The sequence below is a fragment of the Phyllostomus discolor genome, chromosome 3, assembly GCF_004126475.2.
Source record: "Phyllostomus discolor isolate MPI-MPIP mPhyDis1 chromosome 3, mPhyDis1.pri.v3, whole genome shotgun sequence".
NCBI classification, from domain to species: Eukaryota; Metazoa; Chordata; class Mammalia; order Chiroptera; family Phyllostomidae; genus Phyllostomus; species Phyllostomus discolor.
This window is the reverse complement of record NC_040905.2, coordinates 48441273-48461394: the sequence shown is the minus strand read 5'-3', so window position 1 is coordinate 48461394 and position 20122 is coordinate 48441273. Positions and strand designations below refer to the sequence as shown.

General features: G+C 35.4%; 1 protein-coding gene across 1 annotated transcript in view; it reads right to left on the bottom strand.

Moving 5' to 3' along the window:
• Positions 1 to 20122, bottom strand: part of SCAMP1 (secretory carrier membrane protein 1) — a 93905-nt gene that overhangs the window by 38097 nt on the left and 35686 nt on the right. Inside the window, exons 3-5 of the mRNA XM_028511464.2 lie at positions 8186 to 8284; positions 7525 to 7633; positions 5225 to 5353 (exon numbers count right to left, since the gene is read on the bottom strand). Coding sequence (XP_028367265.1) covers positions 5225 to 5353; positions 7525 to 7633; positions 8186 to 8284 — 337 coding nt within the window. The remainder of the gene's footprint in view (positions 1 to 5224; positions 5354 to 7524; positions 7634 to 8185; positions 8285 to 20122) is intronic.

Sequence of the window (20122 nt, the reverse complement as noted above, 5' to 3'; positions counted from 1 at the left end):
TTTTTCATCTTGTGTTTTAATTTTTCATCTACAGAAATGCAGTTCTTCCAGCCTTAAATTCCATTTCATTCTATTACACAAGAATGACTCTTACTAATTACTTTATTCCCATTAAGATTTCTAACTCTCATGAAATGTAGCTTACTAACAAATATAATCAAAATCTTTTGCCTCAAAAGTAGTTCTGTTAAGGGCTTAAAAACAGAATTCAAAAGACTGAGAAATAGAAAACTATTATTCTGTAACATTAAATGGCATCTAACAGCCTAAATAAGTATTAAATATTCAGAACATTCTAACTCAAATATCAACTTTCAGAGAAACAATTTTTATTTTTACTTATTTTTTCCTCCCCTGAGGACATGCTTAGAGAAAGGGGAAAGGAGAGAGAGAGGAGAGAAACACAGATGAGAGAAACAGTCAGTTGCCTCTTGCATGCACCCCAGCTGGGGACTGAACCCACAACCCAGGCATGTGGCCTGATCAGAAATCTAACACGTGACCTTTCAGTCTACAAGACGAGGCTCCAATCAACTGAGCCACACCGGCCAGGGCAGAAAGAAATAATTTTTAAAAGTTTATCTACTAATCTGTTTAAGAAAGATAATATATGGGTATGAGTACTTTAAAGTTCACAAAAATTGTTCCAGGTTTAGGCTTTTTTAAAAAATAGCAATTTAAGTTTATATAATCTATTAAAAGTTTTTTGTAAATGTTTTTATAGTAATAAACTACAATAAAAAAATCATTTATCTGCACTCCAATGAAGAGTAAAATATTTATGCCTACTTACTAAATAATTGGTCCACTTACAGAGATAAAATACACACACACACACACACACACACACAGAGAAAAGCATGGTAACATGAAATGCATGATTCTGTGTTGCTAATTTTAATACAATTCCAATCCACTTGTTGGATTCCAAGTGTAGATAGAACACTAATGAAATATTTAGGCCATTTTTGTTTATATGATTTGCAAGTTGAATGATTCATCATATGAAATTTCGATTTGCTTTATTAAGTACTCAAATCTGGTGTTAGTAGACCTAAATTTGCAACTATCACAATATTCTACTTGATTAGCTCTGCATTACAATACAGACACCTAACATAAACAGCTTTATAATATAGTATATTATCTTCTTCACTAAATGGCATTTAATGTAGCTGGCCTGTATTTATTTTTTCTGTTTCTTTTAAATCAAGGGTACATGCAAAGAGGCTGAGATTCACTTCACAGTGATATTTCTTAATGCTTCAAGCAAGGTACCTTTGAAAGCATATTTGCATCGTATTTGGGTTTAAAATGTCAATTATTTCTTCATTTCGGTACTCTGTAGGTGGTATAACATGTAAATTTAGACTCTGGGCTCTGCAGTCAAACTATCTAACTCCAGCCTTACTTCCTATGTAATCTTGGACAAGTTACTTATTTTCTCTATGCTTTATTTTCTCTATCTGTAAAACTAGATATCACAGTGCCTGCTTCACAGTATGATTACGACTTAATAAAAATTTATATAACAGTGATTAGCACTGTGCCTTGCACAAAGTAAATCCTCAATAAATTTAATCTCTCGTTATAATTATAATTACAGTGTGAAAGCACTAGTCAATTCCAAAGTCAGTAAAAGGTTGACACTTCTTGAAAATAACTTACTCAAATAGCTTTTATTCTATGAAGTTTAGAGGCAATACTAAACTAGTACTAGATCTTACTCTGTTTCAGATAATTCTTCTTTAAATCAGAGCCTTACCTTGAATCTTGAGCCCTCTTTGAATATAGTTAACAGATCTGCCAACTGAACAAGATTAGGAAATACTATAACCAACTATATCATTTCTAAGAACCTCAGAAAGTTATATATTTCTAAGATAAAACATCTATTTTGAAACAATCAGCATTGGTAAAGTTAATCATTCATTTAAAATTGTCCTCCCCATTCAACCTGTACTAAAATCCTTTATTTTTGTTGTTCTTTATTTTATTGATTATGCTATTACAGTAGTCCCAATTTTTTTCTCCCCTCTATCCCTCCTCCACCCTGTAGCCCCCACCCTCCAGCATTCCACCCCCCACTTAGTTCATGTCCATGGGTTGTACATACAAGTTCTTTAGCTTCTCCATTTCTTATACTGTTTTTAAGCTTCCCCTGTCCATTTTATGCCTACTAATTATGTTTCTTATTCCCTGGACCTTCCCTTCCCATTCTCTCCTTCCCTGTCCCCACTGATAACTGTCCATGTGATCTCCATTTCTCTGATTTTGTTCCTGTTCTAGTTGTTTGCTTAGTTTTTTTCTTTTTAAGGTTCAGTTGTTGATAGTTGTGAGTTTGTTGTCATTTCACTATTCATAGTTTTTGATCTTCTTCTATTTCTTAGACAAGTCCCTTTAACATTTCATATCATAAGGGCTTGGTAATGATGAACTCCTTTAACTTGATCTTATCTAGGAAGCACTTTATCTGCCTTTCCATTCTAAATGATTGCTCTGCTGAATAGAGTAATCTTGGATGTAGGTCCTTGCCTTTCATGACTTGGAATACTTCTTTCCAGCCCCTTCTTGCCTGCAAGATTTCTTTTGAGAAATCAGCTGAAAGTCTAATGGGAACTCCTTTGTAGGTAACTCTCTCCTTTCTGCTTTTAAGATTCTCTCCTTATCTTTAATTTTGGGTAACTTAATGATGATGTGCCTTTGTGCATTCCTCCTTGGGTCCAATTTCCTTGGGACTCTCTGGGCTTCCTGGACATCTATTTCCTTTGCCAGATTGGGAAAAGTTGTCCTTCATTATTTGTTCAAATAAGTTTCCAACTTCTTGTTCTTGTTCTTCTCCTTCTGGCAGCCCTATGATTCAGATGTTGGAGCACTTAAAGTTGTTCCAGAGCTTCCTAAGCCTCTCCTCATATTTTTGAACTCTTGTTTCTTCATTCTGTTCTGACTGGATTTTATGTCCTCCTTTTGTTGCAAATCATTGATTTGAGCCCCGGTTTCCTTCCATTCACTGTTTGTTCCCTGTATATTTGCTTTATTCCACTTTGCATAGCCTTCATTTCTTCTTTCATTTTGCAACCAAGCCCAATCAGTTCTGTGAGTTGTCTATCTCCTTGTTGCTTAGTTGTATTTTTGAAGTTTTGATCTGTTCTTTCATTTGGGCTATATTTATTTGTCTCAGAGCTGTTAGGTTGTAATAGGGTGGAGCCTTAGGTATTTCCCAGGCCAGGGCAACACACTGGGCTGTGTTGTGGTGCTGTCTTTGAGAGAGGGGTTAGAGAGGGAACAATACCACTCACTCCATTCTAGCTCCACTTTTGAAGAACTCTCCTGTGAGACTGGGAATTTCTCTTGCCACACCCCCCACAGTATTTTATAACTACAGGTTTTGGGTATTTAGTTTCCCAGTCAGCCAGCCCCACCTTGCCTCAGTCTGCCGCCTTTCCCCCAGGTCCTTTCTGCTTGGATCTTCCCATCTCCGCCCCCCTACTGGTCTGGCTGAAAGTTTCTTTAATACCTTGGTTGTCAGAGTTCCATGCAGTTTGATTTTCTGGCAGGTCTGGTTGTTTATTGTTTTTAAATTGGTTATTATCCATCTTTTGGTTGTGTGAGGAAGTGAAACATTTCTACCTATGCCTCCATCTCTGCTGGAACCTATTTACTAAATTCCTTATTGAATTTTCTCCCAACCCCCATCTCCACCAGCAAAATATGTTTTTCACTAAGCCAAAGAACTTATATCTAAAATGCTAGGCCAACTTCTGCCCATTAAAAAATAATTAGTATATATATTTGCATATACTATATGATTACATTGATTAAATAAAGTATGAGTTGGTTAGCATGAATACACATAAAATCAAAACCTTTAATGTTAATAATATATAATACTGACACTGGGGATTGAGGAAAAGATATTAGATCAACAACAAAAGTCTCAAAAATAAACTAAAAATGAGGGTTAATATACTATCATGAAGAATTACTTCTCACATTTCAAGGGCAACTTTGCATATGTGAAGAATGCTCCTAAAAGATTTTGAGAAAATTACTTCATAAATTTGGAGGGGGGAAAAAAGGTTACCTAATCATATAGGAAAAAGACACAAATTTACCCCACCAAGAATGCACCCTACTAATTATCCTTTAACCCACAGGTTGTGCAGGTGAGAAGTTGTGACAGCTCCCTCTCCTATTGACAAAGTGATACTAAATTATATTAAATGCTTGGAATAATAATGAAACAAGGCCCTAGCCAGTGTGGCTCAATTGGCTAGAGCATTGTCCCATGCACCAAAAGGCTGCAGGTTCAATTCCCAGCCAGGGCACATACCTAGGTTGTGGGTTCCATCCCTGGCTGTGGGGAGGCAACTAGTTGATGTTTCTCTTTCTCTCTTTTTCTCTCTCTCTCTGCCTCTCCCTTCTCTCTAAAATCAATTAGCATATCCTCAGGTGAAGATTAAAAAAAAATTAGAAGTCCCAGTTCTTGATCCCCACCAAAACAGATTTCACAGTGACAAAATATCTTTTTAAAGAAGAAAAGAAAATGAAACAGAGTAAGTGGGAATTCTGAGTACATACAGTAAACTATTAATAGCTTGCCATTTTACTTTTAGTATTCCATGAGTTGTAATTATACTCAAAGGAATGTATTGCAACCTGAAATATACATCCTAATGTCCTGTTCAATAAAACATCCCATATTAACTACTTTCAATAATCAAAGTATTCATCCTCACTTGAAAATGAAGTGTAATCATACTCAAAGCTATAAATCAGTTCATAATATTACAATAGTTTATGCCCCTTTTTGCATTCTATTTTGTATTCTTTTTCATGCAAAAAGACATAATGCATAATAGAATATTTAATAACCTTCATTTGCATAAAAATAGTATGCATAACTTTTTCACAGAAAATATTGCCCAGGTAAAATTTTTCAAGGAAAATGGATTATTGCAAAATTCTATCTATGTGACAGAGAAGTCTTTTCCTCAAAAGAATGCCAATTCTCACTATACAGGCTTCCCTCAGCTAAGAACTTAGATTGTCACATATAGTACAATTCTGAAGTACCCAAATATATATTTCACTCTGAAAATTAAAAGATCTATAGGAAAAACTCAATTAATAATACTATCCTTAATATATGAGTTCCAAAAAAACTTGCATTTTGACAATAAAATATAAATTTTGTTGAATATATAATTTAGTCTGTACTCACACATCCACAAGTAGTACATAATCTTTACTGTTTTCTGGAATTCTACAGGAATGTCTACAGAAAAATCCTGATAGAAACAAGGTCCAACAGGAAAATTGCTAGGAAGAGGTGGCCAATTATTTTTTCTGCCTGCAAAATTTAAAAAAGAAGTTACTTATATTAGGACAAATATGAGCTATTCTTATTTTTGTTTTCAGAATAAAGAGCATTATCTATTGTTTTACAAATATAACAATGTATCTCTACATTCTTGGACAACTTTGAAAGCCAATCTTTGTATCTTTCAGATATTTTCCCAGAATCACTTTAGAAAACATTAGATGGTAAAATAATTTTCCAGTGTCATATAATATTTATCAGGAACTATTTATATACAGTTGAAACAAGAAAAGAAAAAAGAACATAGGGATACACATATTCACTCTGAAAATTAATTGAAATCAATGTTTCTGAAATACCTGTAAGTAAAATCTATCCTATTTCCTTAGGGTTGACTAATGCAAGTTATTTTTTGTAACTCTGCCCTAAAAACAAATTTATTTCAAAGTTCCAAGAGTCTGGCTCTCCGTGTAGGCCATTTAGTTTTTAAATCTCTACAATTTCTTCCTCAGTGTCTTGAATCTTTAAATATAATTCCTAAACCCACGTGGAGAGGGAAGACACTGCTTTTGAATCCTTCGAGTTTTCTACCATTAACTTCATGAAGAAACACAAGATTAAACAACACCAAAGTAAAAATTCAGAAATCCCAAAGTCTCAAAAAAAAATACCCAAAAGACACATAAGAAAATTGAAAAACTATAAGAAAACAAGAAACAGTCATGAAAAATTTGAAGCTAAGGAGTTAAAACACCTTCAAAAACCTAGAGGAAAAAAATTCAAACTGTGAGAGAAAAAAATGTATCTATATAAAGAAATTAGGTTGAAAACAGGGAACCAGTGGTGGAAATATCAAACTAAAATTAAAGCAAGAAGTCAAACATTAAAAATAGCAAAATTAACACCTAAAGGCATTTTCTCATTTTAGATATTATAATCCTAGAACTTTTAAAATTAGATTTTACATATATTTTATAGACCAGGAAAATTTTCATAGCAGAAAAAAGCACGATCTATTTCTGATACTCCCCAACATGTCTCCACTGTTTATCATCTTTTCAAGTTTCAGGTAGTTCATACATTCCTCACACAAGTCTCATACTAGTTGAGAAGAAGCCACACATGGCATTAAAGAAAAAGGCTCTAAAACCAGAGGTGCCAAGCCACATACTGACTAGGAGGCCTTGGGCAATTTAACCTCCTGAAGACTGTTTCTACATATGAAAAATGACAGTAACAACCACCCTTCACAGAACTGTACTGAGGGTTAAACATATAATACACTAGAAATCTAACACTTAATATCCCATTCTTCACTACAACCTTTACTAAAATCTCTCTCATAGAAATAACTTGCATTAGTCAACACTAAGGAAATAGGACAGATTTTAGTTACAGGTATTTGAGAAACACTAATTTCAATTACATGTTTAGTTTCTCCTTTTAGAGATGCTGTCTTCGATGTTGCAAACAAGAAAAAGGCCCAGGATAAACGTATCCTCAGGAACCCCTGGATTTACACATTCACAATAAGGAAGAAGCAGATCATTTGTTATTGCTGTCCTAGCTTTGTCATCCCATCACTATCCCAGACACATTAACAATGACTTGTCTATCTCTTTTACCCCTTCTTACCCAGAGACTGCTAGCTTTCCCTAAAATACTCCGTTGAAGAGGTCTTTGGTCATCACAGCCTGTGAACAGATTTCACAGCTTATAATTTAGCATTTCTTTATTTCTTTGGCACATCAAAATACCTTAAGCTTTCTAGAGTCACCACATGACTTGGCAGATACAACATACTTGTGAGGACAAGGACAAATAATTTGAAACTAGGCTAACTAAACCAGAAGAGTCAAATGTAGGGCACACTCCCATGTATTCATAAAGTTTCATTAGCCACAAAGACAGCCCAAGTGCATAATCAAAGGCTCCTGGCCTTAGAATTAACCAAAATTGTCATATTCAATTCACCTTCTGTGTGATAAGGTTCACACTGTTCTAATTTATCAAAAGACTATGCAAAACAGCCAAGATTAAAGAGCTACACAGAGTCAAGTAGAAAATTTGTTGTGTCTGATCTCCTTGCTAGAATAGAAAAACAGGGCAGTTTTATTCACAAACCAAATGACCTAGAGCCAGTACAGGCATAATTTAAAGTGTTTAAAGGTTACTTTTATTTCAGACATCTTGGATACTACCATGTTGACTGAGGTTTTGCATTTCACGTTCTCGACGATCTAATTCTGCTGCTTTTCTTTCTAGTTCTTCCTGGCGCTTAAGAAGTTCAGCTTGAGCCAAGGCATGTTCCTAAACAAAAAATTGTAAGTGAACAGGTTGTCATAAGTATAAAATATTGTAACATTGACATGCTATCTTCTAATTCTCCCTCTACTATGTTACAAAGCTAATACAAAGTGCTCTTCCAAAATATAGGAATTCACTGAAGACCACAGTTTCAGAAAATATTATATAGATATTTGACCCATTTTGGTCTTTTGGTTATGAAAAGTTTCATGGGAATGTTGGGCACATAGGACAGAAAAAAAATTCTAAAAGCAGTCAGAGCCCTAAGGTAATTGGGAGAATGAAATTCAGGTGACCTCTGTGCCTATAAGAGTGAGCAGGAGAAACAAAGAGAAGAATTGAGAAAAACAGACTTGAGGAGAAAAGTGCAATTGAATTGGCTCTTATAAATTGAGTTAAATGGTATGTAAGGTTCCCAATGCAAGAATTTATAATATCTTATAAAAGAAGGATATGGCTAAGAAATTCTGATTTATAACTCCATCTGTACTGGAAGTAAATTGATACTGATACTGTAATTTCCAGTATGAATTTACACGTGTAACATGAACTAACCTTTGCAATCTGTGTATAAGCTGGATGTTCCTCTGTTGGTTTCATTATTGCTGGCTGTGTACTGGGTACATTAGGCATTTTCACATTGCCTGGTGGAGGCTAGAAAGATTAAGAAAAGGGCAAATTACATAACATAGAGATCCAACTTTAACTTCTTTCAAAAGGCATAATAACAACAAAAAGCAAATGCCAAGAACTGCCTCTCTTCCTCCCCTACCTTCTCATAGTCAAGTGTGTGGCAAAGACTTGCTGAAGCTCTCCATCTCTATGTTCTCATTCATGTCTGCACTCTTTGGTCTGAACCTACCTCTAACACTACACCACAAACACTCTCCTCCAGGATGCCACGTGTAAATTAAAAAAAAACAAAACAAATAAACTTTGAGTGTTTCTTTTTAGCAAAACACACATAGCACCAACTAAAGGATTTACACCAAGGTTAACTATCATCTCTTACCTTTTAAGAAAGCTATGTGCCAGTGCTCTAATAGGCTACCTCTTGACAGAACTCCACTGATACCCCTTGAAAAGAGTTAAGAGGGGAGGCCTTAGGTAGATGTAAAATAAACTGCACAACCTCCCCTTTAATGATGGGGGTCAGTTGTATTTGAAAGCTGCAAGACAGAAAAGTAGGTAGACATCTACAAGCCCATCAAAGGGGAACTGGTTAAATTACTTTGTAAACATATGATTCAGTCATTAAAAGAAATGGGTTAGAGCTTTAGGAGAATGCCTTTTTAAATACTAAATGCATACTGTAAAATAGTATGCATATGAACAATTTTTACTTTTATAAACACACATCTGTACATGTTTAGGAAAGTATCTGGAAGGTCTCAGCAAATTGCTATCAGAGGGATTTACACCTTTTGTTTTATACATTTTTCTATTATTTTCCTTTCCCTCCCCAATATACTGTCTTAAGTTTAAAAATACATGTTTAAAGCACTTTTTAAAATGACACCAAGAAAAAGACAGAAAGACAGAAGGAGAAGGGAAGAGGAAAAAAAACATGAAGCAGCAGCTGCAAAGGGAAGTTCAAAGATCCAAACTGGAAGACACCACCAATATAGCAGCATTACATCCTGAAACAGCAAACGGCAGGTCTGAAAAGGAAGCCAGGCACAACCAAAGACAAAATGGAATGCAGCTGATTCTCACACACATATGAAAAAACTGAAGGCTAAGAATAGGTCAAAAAGTTTTGAAAAAAAATTAAAAGTCAGGCCTATGATATCAAGGCTTATTTTAAGGATATAGTAATTAAGAGGATGGTACAGATGCCAAAGATCCAGAAATATACCAATAAACAGAAAGGGCACAGAAACAAACCCACACAAATACAGAAACTTGACAGACAACAGAGGTGACACTACAAAACAGTGAAGTAACGTATTAGTCAATAAATGACCTTGGGATAATTGATTACCCACATGGAACAATTAAACTAGACTTCCTACTTCACACCATATACAAAAATAAATTCCAGGTGAATTAATGACCAAAAAGTGGAAAATCAGTATTTAAACACTTTTAGGAAAAAAATATAAGTGAATATTTTTATGAACTCAAAGTACATAAGACTTCTCAAATGTAAGCTCTAGAACTCATCATTATTTTGCCTATGATATATCTCAAGTGCCTAAAACAGTGACAGGAACATAATACATGTTCAGTAAGTATTTATTAAGATCAGAAAATGCACAAACCATAAAGTTAAGATTGACAGATTCAACTACATTGAAATTTAGTAACATCACAGACTAGGGGAAATTTGTTATAGTGAATATAAACAAAATACTGCTACCCAGAACACATAAAGAATTGTTCCAAAACCATAAAAATGCAAATACTAACAGAAAAATGGGCAAAAGACCTGTGCAGGGACTACAGAGAAAACAGAAATGGCCAATAAAAATATGAACTCAACCTCACTAGTAATCAAGAAGTGCAAAAACAGTGACATATATTCTCACAACCATAAGAGAGAAAAATATAAAGCCTGAAATACCAAAATGTGGAACTACAGTACATACACTATGACAGTATACATAAAAATTAAAGCATATGTCCAAAATAGCATTTCAAATTAGCAAGAACAAAAAAGATAAACAGTGCTAGAACAATTATTTAAATATTTGGTGGGGAATAAGATCCTGTATCTAGCCAGAATAAATTCCAACTAGATTAAAGTCCACTGTAAAAAAAATATAGAAAGAAAGAAAAAAAACTATGAAGACACCAGAAGTATAGTACACAGAATAGAGATGAATATCTGACCTTGGGTTGGAGAAAAGCCATTCTAAACATTAAGATGGGGTAAGGAGAGAGACATCATAATGAAAAGGTAATGTATCTGACTACATAAAAATTTAGAACGTTGATAAAAGTATTTCATAAACAAGACTAAAAGACAAAATTTAAATAAGCAATACATACCAGTCAATTCTTTACTACCTTTCATATGTACAAATCAATAAGAAATAGATGAATACATTAACAGAGAAAATGCATTTTAAAAAATTCTTAACAGGCAACTTATAAAAGACATACAAAAGGAAAATAAAAATGTCAACCTCATTCATAATCAAAGAAATGCAAATTTCACCTAATTATTTTAAAATGATTATTACTATAAGATTATCGCATTTTGGAAAAGATGCAGTAAATGGGTATTCTCACACACTGAGTAGTGTGTGAGAATAGATAGTAGAAGCATATACTAGTTCATACAATAATCCTGGAGTATAATTTGGTATTATGTGTAAGAGCCACAGAAGTATTTAAACCTATGACCAATAAAGAACTATTCTTAAAAAAACATCATAAGGCAATAATCTAGTATAAGCACAAGTATGTGTATGCTAAGAAGGCCCACTATAGCATTATTTATGAAAACAAAAAGTTAGAAATAACCCAACTGTCCAACAACAGAAAAATGTTTAGATAAATTGTGATACATTCATAGAACATATTATGCATCCATTTAAAAGTTCTGAAAAATAATAAAATGCAGAAAGCTTATACCTATAACAAGTGATAAAAGCACCCTGGCTGATGTGGCTCAGTGGATTGAGTGCTGGCCTGAGAACCATAGGGTCACCAGTTCAATTCCCAGTCAGGGCACATGCCTGGGTTGAGGCCCAGGTCCCCAGTGGGGGTGCACAAGAGGCAACCACACATAGATGTTTCTCTCCCTCTCTTTCTTCCTCCCTTCCCCTAAAAATAAATAAAATGTTTAAAAAATAATAAGTGATAAAAGCAAGTTATAAAACAAAACTGCATATATACTTTCATCCCAATTGTTATTTAAAAATATAATTAAAATATATCAAATGTTAATAATGATTATTTCTGGAGAATAGGATATAAAAGCTTTTTCTTGTATTTTATCTCCACTATAATATATTGTTACCCAAAGAATTATAAATGCCCTGTTCTACCCCAATATCTCATACTAATGGGCAGAAACACTGAAACTAATCAGTCCTAACTGTTCTCCAACTAGAAAAGCATGGTCCTGAAGTCTCACTGTCTTGGATTAACATGTAGTGACAACAAAACAACGACCAAGTAAAATGCCTGACAAAGTCAGTTGGAACATACTTTAGAAAAATCACAGAAGAAATTCACCCAGTTGAAACCTTACTACAAATTCTTCACTCTTTTGAGTAATAAATGAAGAATTAAGTCACAATAAATTAGTAGGTGAGGATGAAGGCTGGGCCAGAACTAGTAATTTGACAGATAGGAGGTCACAGCTGCTCATGATGTAACAGCGATGTGAAACACTGGAGAGGCACCAATCTCCACAGGTGAGCACCGATATTAATGAGGCCACTGTTATCCTGAGAACTTCTTCAAATTTGTAGACATCAGCTAGATCCCTGTTCAGCTCTGGGATGCAGAATTTTCTTCAGCTACAACATACTTGATTAGCCACCTCAAGCCAAGTACAGCTGTTGCCATAATTATTAAAGAGCTATTCTGATGATACCCCCTAGATGCATTCCAACTGCTCACTTCTGCACATATGAGTAAAAGGGAAATGAATAAAACAATCCACCCAAGATTTCCATTTCAGGCAACACAGAAGACCACAGATTGTAGTGAACCCCCCGTACACAATACCTAAAAATGTCAGATCAAATTTTATTTAAATAATATTTTAAGTATAACTATGCTGACAGAAAATCCTGGGATGGCAGAAAGTAAAACATGCGCACACACACCCGCCACTACCACCACCACCACAAAAACCCCTGCAAATCCAAACAAAGAAGAGCCTTCATGCCACGCCATTCACAAAACCACGGGGTTTAATAAGCTGGAGAAAAGCTTGGGAAAAGCATGCAAGCTAAAATCCATCTGAGATCCCTCCATAAAGCCAGGTCTCCCTACAAAGCAACGCTCTTAGTGGGTAAGAAAAATAGCAACTTCACAGAAAGAAACAGTAGGAATATCTGTTTGTCTTGCCCGTGATTCTGGATAAAGAGGGGAAAAAAAGAAAGCTTCCCTGAGAATACATAATCAATCATAAACCTACCAAACCTGCAGACTTTTCAATCTACCCACACAGACAAAACAAGTAAAGCAAAAATTCTGTCTCAGGAATCCTGGGTGGACAGTGACCTCGGGCACCTGGCAAACATAGAGGAACACACTTCAAACGGGGCTTCTAAAAATCTTCGCAGATAAAAAGCTCCAAGAAACTTTGAGTCATGATATAAAGACAGAAGGAAACAAGCCACCAATGAGCACAGGCCCACAGGCTTACAAACCACAAAATAAGATACATAATATTGGAATTATCAGATATAAAATATAAAATAGATATGATTAATAAAGAAATGAAAGCAGGTAATAAATGTATGATTCATCAACAAAAGACTATCAGAAATGACCAAACATCACCTTTAAAAGGTACAAATAGAATTTCTAAATATGAAAACGATAATAATTGAAATCATAAATTTAATGTTAAAGAGCAGACTAGACAAAGATGATGAGATAATTAGACAAATGGAAGTGGGTCTAAAGAAACTGCACAAAATGTGGCAGAAAGAGGGGGGAAAGGAAAACATGAGAAGTAAGAGAGATGACACCTGAGTGGGAAAGCCTAAAAGCGGAAGACTTTCACAGGAGGAGGACAGATGGAATGAGGGAGAGTCAATATTCAAACAGAATGTCAGGACACTAATTTTCAGATTGAAAACTCCAAAGCCCAAATCAAATGAAAAATATATTAATAGCTCATAGATACCTCATAGTAAAAAAGCAAATCCTGAGAACAAGAGATCTTAAAAACAGCAAGAGAAAAAAGACACAAACCTATGTAAAGCAATGTCAATAAGACTGACAGCTAACTTCTCAAGAGCAACAATAGAAGCCCACATAAATGTGTCGAACTGATGAGACAAAGTGTCAATGTAGATTTCTCAATCCCATAAGCTTACATTTGAGAACCAAGGTGATAAAATAATGATACTGAAAGAGTTACTACCAACAGACCCCCACAAAAAAACTTCTACTTAGAAATAGGAAAAATGTTGGGAGTAAAAGGGAGAAAACTATATTTGAACAATGATTAAAATAAAATTAAAATATATATATATAATATATATACACATATGAATAAAGTAGTATTCCAAACAAGAAAAAAAAAGAAATAGGAAAAATGATACCAGAAGGAAAATCTGAGATGCAAGAAGGAATATCTCTCTGCCTCACTGGACACTTCTGAGTCTATCATCTTCATTTTACACTCATCAAAACTCCAGATATGGAAGGAAAGTCAACCTACCTATAGAAAAAAGAGGACATTCTAGTACAACTGAGTGTACAAGAGTAAGACAAGGTCTTTCCCTAACAACTCTAAAACTACGTCTGCTCTGGCAGACCCTAGGGAAAACCTTAAGTATTGAGAAAAGCAGAAGGTGCCAAGATAGAGACAGAGAGGAAAAAAACAGACAAGACAGGAGAATAGGACAGCAACCTTGAGGCAGAATAAAAAACAAAGTCTGGCAGAGCAAAGCTGTAAACCCTTCTCCCTTAGTAGATGAAATTTCACTAGTTAGGAATAGACTTTATTTTAAAATCTCTCTGTGAAAGTTAAGGGCTATACTTTCTTTTATTTATTTTGTATTGAAGTCTAATTGACATATAACATTAGGTTCGTTTCAGGTGTACCATACAATGTTTTGGTATTTGTATATATTGCAACATGATTACTATAATAAGTCTAGTTAACATCTGTTCCCATCTAGTTACAAATTCTATTTTCTGTGATGAGAACTTTTAAGACTTACTCTCTTAAGAACTTTCAAATATACAATAAACTATTATTAACTATAGTCACCATGCCACATATTATATCCTCATGACTTATAACTTGACCCCTTCACCCATTTTGCCCATCCCCCACCCCACCTCTGGGAACCACCGATCTGTTCTCTATAGCTATAAGCTCAATTGTCTGTTAGTTTGTTTTTCAAGATTCCACATGCAAGTGAGAATAAAAGGTATGCCCTCCAGGTCCACCCATGTTGTCACAAATGGCAAGATTTACTTCTTTTTCATGGCCGAATAATATTCCATTGCGTGTGTATATGCATATATATGTGTGCATAAATACACAGACACAAAATCTTCTTTACCTAGTCATCTAGATAAAGAAAATGACTGATGGACACTTAGGTTGTTTCCAATTGTTTTATATTATAACACAAACTACCTTACTATGTTTGCCTGCTTATGTGGCTTTGGAGAATTCAACTGGGACCAATAAATAAAAGTTACAGGAAGATACCTATTTTAGCTCAGTAGAATTAAGAACATTATAACAATCATGGCAATACAATAATGGGTGAACTATTCTATAATATAGTGAACTTTTTACACTAGAAATTCCAAAGGTGTTTCATTATTAAATAATGACTGAACATTCAAGACCCCTTTAAGGTATGGAGTGCTCACAGCTGTCTTCCTCATGTGTAAATAAATATGTTCTCCTTCTTGGTTTTCTTCCATATTTTAAACACCTATTGAAGAAAATTTCTCCTTGCTTTTTTCCTGCACTTTCTCTTCTACTTGTGAATCTATTAATAGCGTACCTAAGTACACTGAGAGTCTACAGCAATGTTTCTTAACGTGTTCATGGGTCTCCTGAATCAGAAATCGCTGGTACTTATTGAAAATGCAGACTCGGACCCGATGGTGGACATACTGATTCAAAAGCTCAAGAGTTGAGAAGAAGGGACCTGCATTTTTAACAAGCTGGCATGTTTAGTCAACTCCCCAGGGTGATTTTTAGATACCTTGAAATTTGAGAGCTCTCCTCTAAGGCGACAGAGTTTACAGCTTCTGTAAACCACTGTCCTATCCTTTCACCTAGTAGGGAGGCTGCCAAAAGAAACCTAAAACTTTCTGCAACTTTCAATCTCTGATTGAGCAGAGAAGAACTGACTATGTTGTGCTTAATACAGATTCTGTTGTTATAAAGGGTGGTGAAAATGATACATACTAATGTTAGAATTGAGATAAATAGAAATAATTTTATCAGAATAGATAACCATTTTCAAGTAAGGCTTTTAAAGATGAAAATAATTGGGGTGGAGATGCATAATAGGAGGAGTGAAGGGATATACAAGGATGGGAGTTTCCAACTACAGAAGGGCTCATAAAGGAGCGTAAGCATGACCGTGCACACTCATTCATAAATTCACCAAACATTTATTGATCAACTACAATGTACCACAAACAGCTACAGACACTTGGAAGACACTGATGAACAAAACAAATAAACATTCCTAACTTCACTGAGCTTACATTCTAGTAATAGAAGATAAATAATACATATAATAAACAAATATACTGTAGATTATCTTAAGAAAATAAATTTAATGGAACAACAATAACAAAAAAAGAACAGGGTAAAGGGGTTGTAAAGGTGGCATGGGGACAATTTTATAAAGGCAATTAGGAAGTGAAGAAGTCAATCTTGCAGGTATTTGGGGGGAAGATCACCTCAAGCAGAGGGAAGAGTCAGTGCAAAGTCAGAAAATGCCTGACATATATGAGGAAGACCAGTGTGAGGGACAGGAATACATGAGGGGGAAAAGTACAAGAAGATAAATAATGGAGAGACTTTAAGGACCAAACTATAGGTTATTTTAAGGATTCTTGGTTTTAGATGAAGAACAAAAGCTAGTGAAGAGTTCTAAGCAGGAGACTGAACTGATCGATTTTATTTTATATTTGTTTAGTTTATATTTTATTTTATTTTATATTTTATTTTGTTTTGTTTTGTTTTGTGTTATCACTCTGGCTACCAAGTTGAAAATAAATTGAAATGAGCCAAAGGTAAATGAAGAGAGAATAGTTAGGAAATCAGGCAAGGGATGATCACAGCTTAAGCCAAGTCCTATCCATGGAGATAAGGGGTCAGGTCTGGGCATATTTTTAAGGGAGAACCAACAGGATTTCCTAATAAAATGATGTGAGATATAAGGAAGTGGAAATAGCAAAACACCACTTGGGTTTTGGCCTATGCAACCTGTAGGACAGAAGTAAGGAAGGCTGAAATTGAACTGGTTTACGAGCAGAGGATTCGGTTCAGTTTTGACAAGATGAATTTGCAATTTCTAAGACATCCAGACAGACATGTCTAATAGGCAGCTGAATATATGAATCTGGTGTTCAGAGCAGTGGTCTGTGATAGAGATGTCAAGTTAGGAGTCATCAGCACATAGATGGTATTTAAAGCTGTGAGACAGAATGAAATCACCATTTGAGTGAGCATAGATAAAGAGCAGCAAAACTAACTCCTGATACCTTCCCATACTGGGAGTAAAAGGGAAAGAATAGGAAAGATACCAGCAAAGGAGACTGAAAAGGAAAACCTCAAGTGTTCTGAAAGCCAAATGAAGAAAGTGTTCCAGGAATGAGATACTGATTGAGTGTCAGTGCTGGTGATAGATTAAGACTGAAAATTTACCATCAGATTAGGCAATGGGGAAGTCATTGCCTAACTTGACAATTGCATTTTGGTAGACTGTTGGGAGCAAAACCCTCATTTAATTAAGTATCTTTTATAAGAAAGGACTGAGAAAAAAAAAGCAGACAACTCTTCAGAGGAGTTCTGCAGCAATGGGGAAAAGAGAAAGTTTTTCTGGTAAAGGGATGGCAGAAATTGATAGAAAAGAAAACTGAATCAAGATAGTCTTGTTACAGAGTTACAGTAATCAAGACAGTATGGTACTGGCATAAGGAGAGACATATATATATCAATGCAATAAAATTGAGAGTCCAAAAATAAATCCTCACATTTATCAGCAATTGATTTTCATCAAGATAACCCAATGGGGGGGGGGGGAGTTTTTTCAGAAAATGGTGCTAGAACAAGTAGAATATCCACATGCAAAAGAATGAATTTTGACACCTATATCATACCACACATAAAAATGAACTCAAAATAGTTCATAAACGTAAATGCAAGCACTAAAACTATACAACTCTTAGAAGAAAACACAGCAGCAAGTTTTTATGACCTTGAGTTGGGCAATGGTCTTTAGATATAACACCAAAAGTCCTCCAGCAGTCGCCTTGCCACACTTCCTCTCCGACCAAGCTGCCTGTCTCCACCCTTCCTACCAGTGTGAATGAATTGTTTCTTCTTTAACTCCTTGGTTGTTGGACTTCCATACAGTTTGATTTTCTAACAGTTCTGGTTATTTTTTGTTTTTCAATGTGTTGTTGTCCTTCTTCTGGTTGTGGAAGGAAGCAAAGTGTATCTACCTATGCCTCCATCTTGGCCAGAAGTCTCTACTCCTAGACATATATCTAAGAGAAATACAAACATATGTCCACACATAAAATAATGCACAGGTGTTCACTGCAGCCAAAAATTGGGAACTACCTAAATGCCCATCAACAAATGAATGGATAAATAAAATGTGGTGTAAAATTCATTAAAAAGAGCCCTGGCTGGATTGAGTGCCAGCCTGTGAACCGGTTTGATTTCTAGTCAGGGCATGTGCCTGGGTTGCAGGCCAGGTCCCCAGCGTGAGGTGCACATGAGAGGTAACCACACATTGATGTTTCTCTCCCTCTCTTTCTCCCTCCCTTCTTCACTCTCTAAAAATAAATAAATAAAATCTTTTAAAAAAACCATTAAAGAGAAATGAAGTACTCACTGATACATATGACAACATAATAGAATGCTTAAAACGTTATGCTGAGTGAAAAAAAGCAGACACAAAAGACCACATATTGTAGGATTCCATTTATATGAAATGTTCAGAACAGGCAAATCTATAGACAGAAAGTAAATTAGTAGTTGCCTAGAGCTGAAGAGGAGGTGGGAATGTGAAGTGAGTGCTAAAGGATGCAGAGTTTCTTTTGGGAGTGGGAGGAACAAAAATATTCTAAAATTAGAATTTGGTAATGCTTGCACAACTCTATGACTACACTAAAAACACTGAATTGTACACTTTAAATGAGAGTATGGTATATTAATCATATCTCAAAAAAGCTGTTAAAATACATGAACAGATTTTTGTGATTTTTTTCTAAGATGGAAGAAAACACATGTTTTTTTTTTAAACTATCTCTATTTTCTACCAACATATAAATTCTTTTTTAAAATTTTTATTTATTTATTTTTAGAGAGGGAAGGGAGGGAGAGAGAGAGACAGAGAAACATCAATGTGCGGTTGCTGGGGGTTATGGCCTGCAACCCAGGCATGTACCCTGGCTGGGAATCGAACCTGCAACACTTTGGTTTGCAGCCCGTGCTCGATCCACTGAGCTACGCCAGCCAGGTGAAAACACATGTTTTTATGACAGGAATAATCCAGTAGAAAGTGAAAAAACTAATGATGTAAGGGGGCAATTTAGCAAAGTTCTTAAGGTGACAGGGTACAGAATCTAGAGCACGAATATAGGGACTGGCTTTAGACAGAAGCACAGATGGTTCACCTATAAATAACAGTCAAGAAAGCAGAGTATATGGGTATAAATATTAGTAGGTAGACATGGCACTGGAAGTCTATGGATATTCTCTACTGAATGCTTTAATTTTTTCAGTAAAGTAAGCAGGATCATCAGCTAAGAGTAAGGATGGGGAAGAGAGTTTAAAGATGAGGAGAGAGGACCTGGCTGGTATGGCTCAGGTGGTGGGAGCATTGACCCATAACCAACAGGGAGTGGGTTCAATTCCTGGTTAGGACATGTGACTAGGTTATGGGTTCGATGCCCAGTCCAGGTGTATACGGGAGGCAACCAATAGATGCTTCTTTCTCATATCAATGTTTTTCTCTCCTGTCCTCTCTCTCCAAAAAGCAATGAAAACGTGTTTTCAAGTGAGGGTTAAAGTTTTTTTAAATAATAAAGAAGAGAAGAAAGGAAGACGAGAGTGGACAATTAAATTACTAGAATATTCAACACAGTTCAGAGCTGGTCATGACCTGAAAGTGAGACCCTTCAGCATGGTTTCTCCAACCATATTTAGCTACTATGGCATGAGAATAGAAAGAGTTGTATTTAACCGGCGCTTGGGTTTTAGCCAAGGGGTTATGTCAAAGTAAGAGGGAGATGGAAAGGCAAGGAAGTTGAAGGTGCATGCAAAAGAGTGATTACAATAACTGAATGAGAGAAGACAAGAGGTGAATAAAAGACAGTGACATAGTAGGATCAACAAACTAGAGGTCCTGGTGAAGTTTAAAGATGTGTTGAAATTGAGGAACTAGAGTAATGACTAAAGAGATACATTAACTGAAAATTATGGAAGAGTAAGTGACCACAATGAGTCTAGGATATGACCAGAGGATTGAGTGACTTAAAATAACATGGAAGGCAAAAATCAATGGAATAAATGAGCTCAAGGCACTGAGAGGCAGAACATTGGGAAGACCACTACCATGTATTTAAAATAAGAAT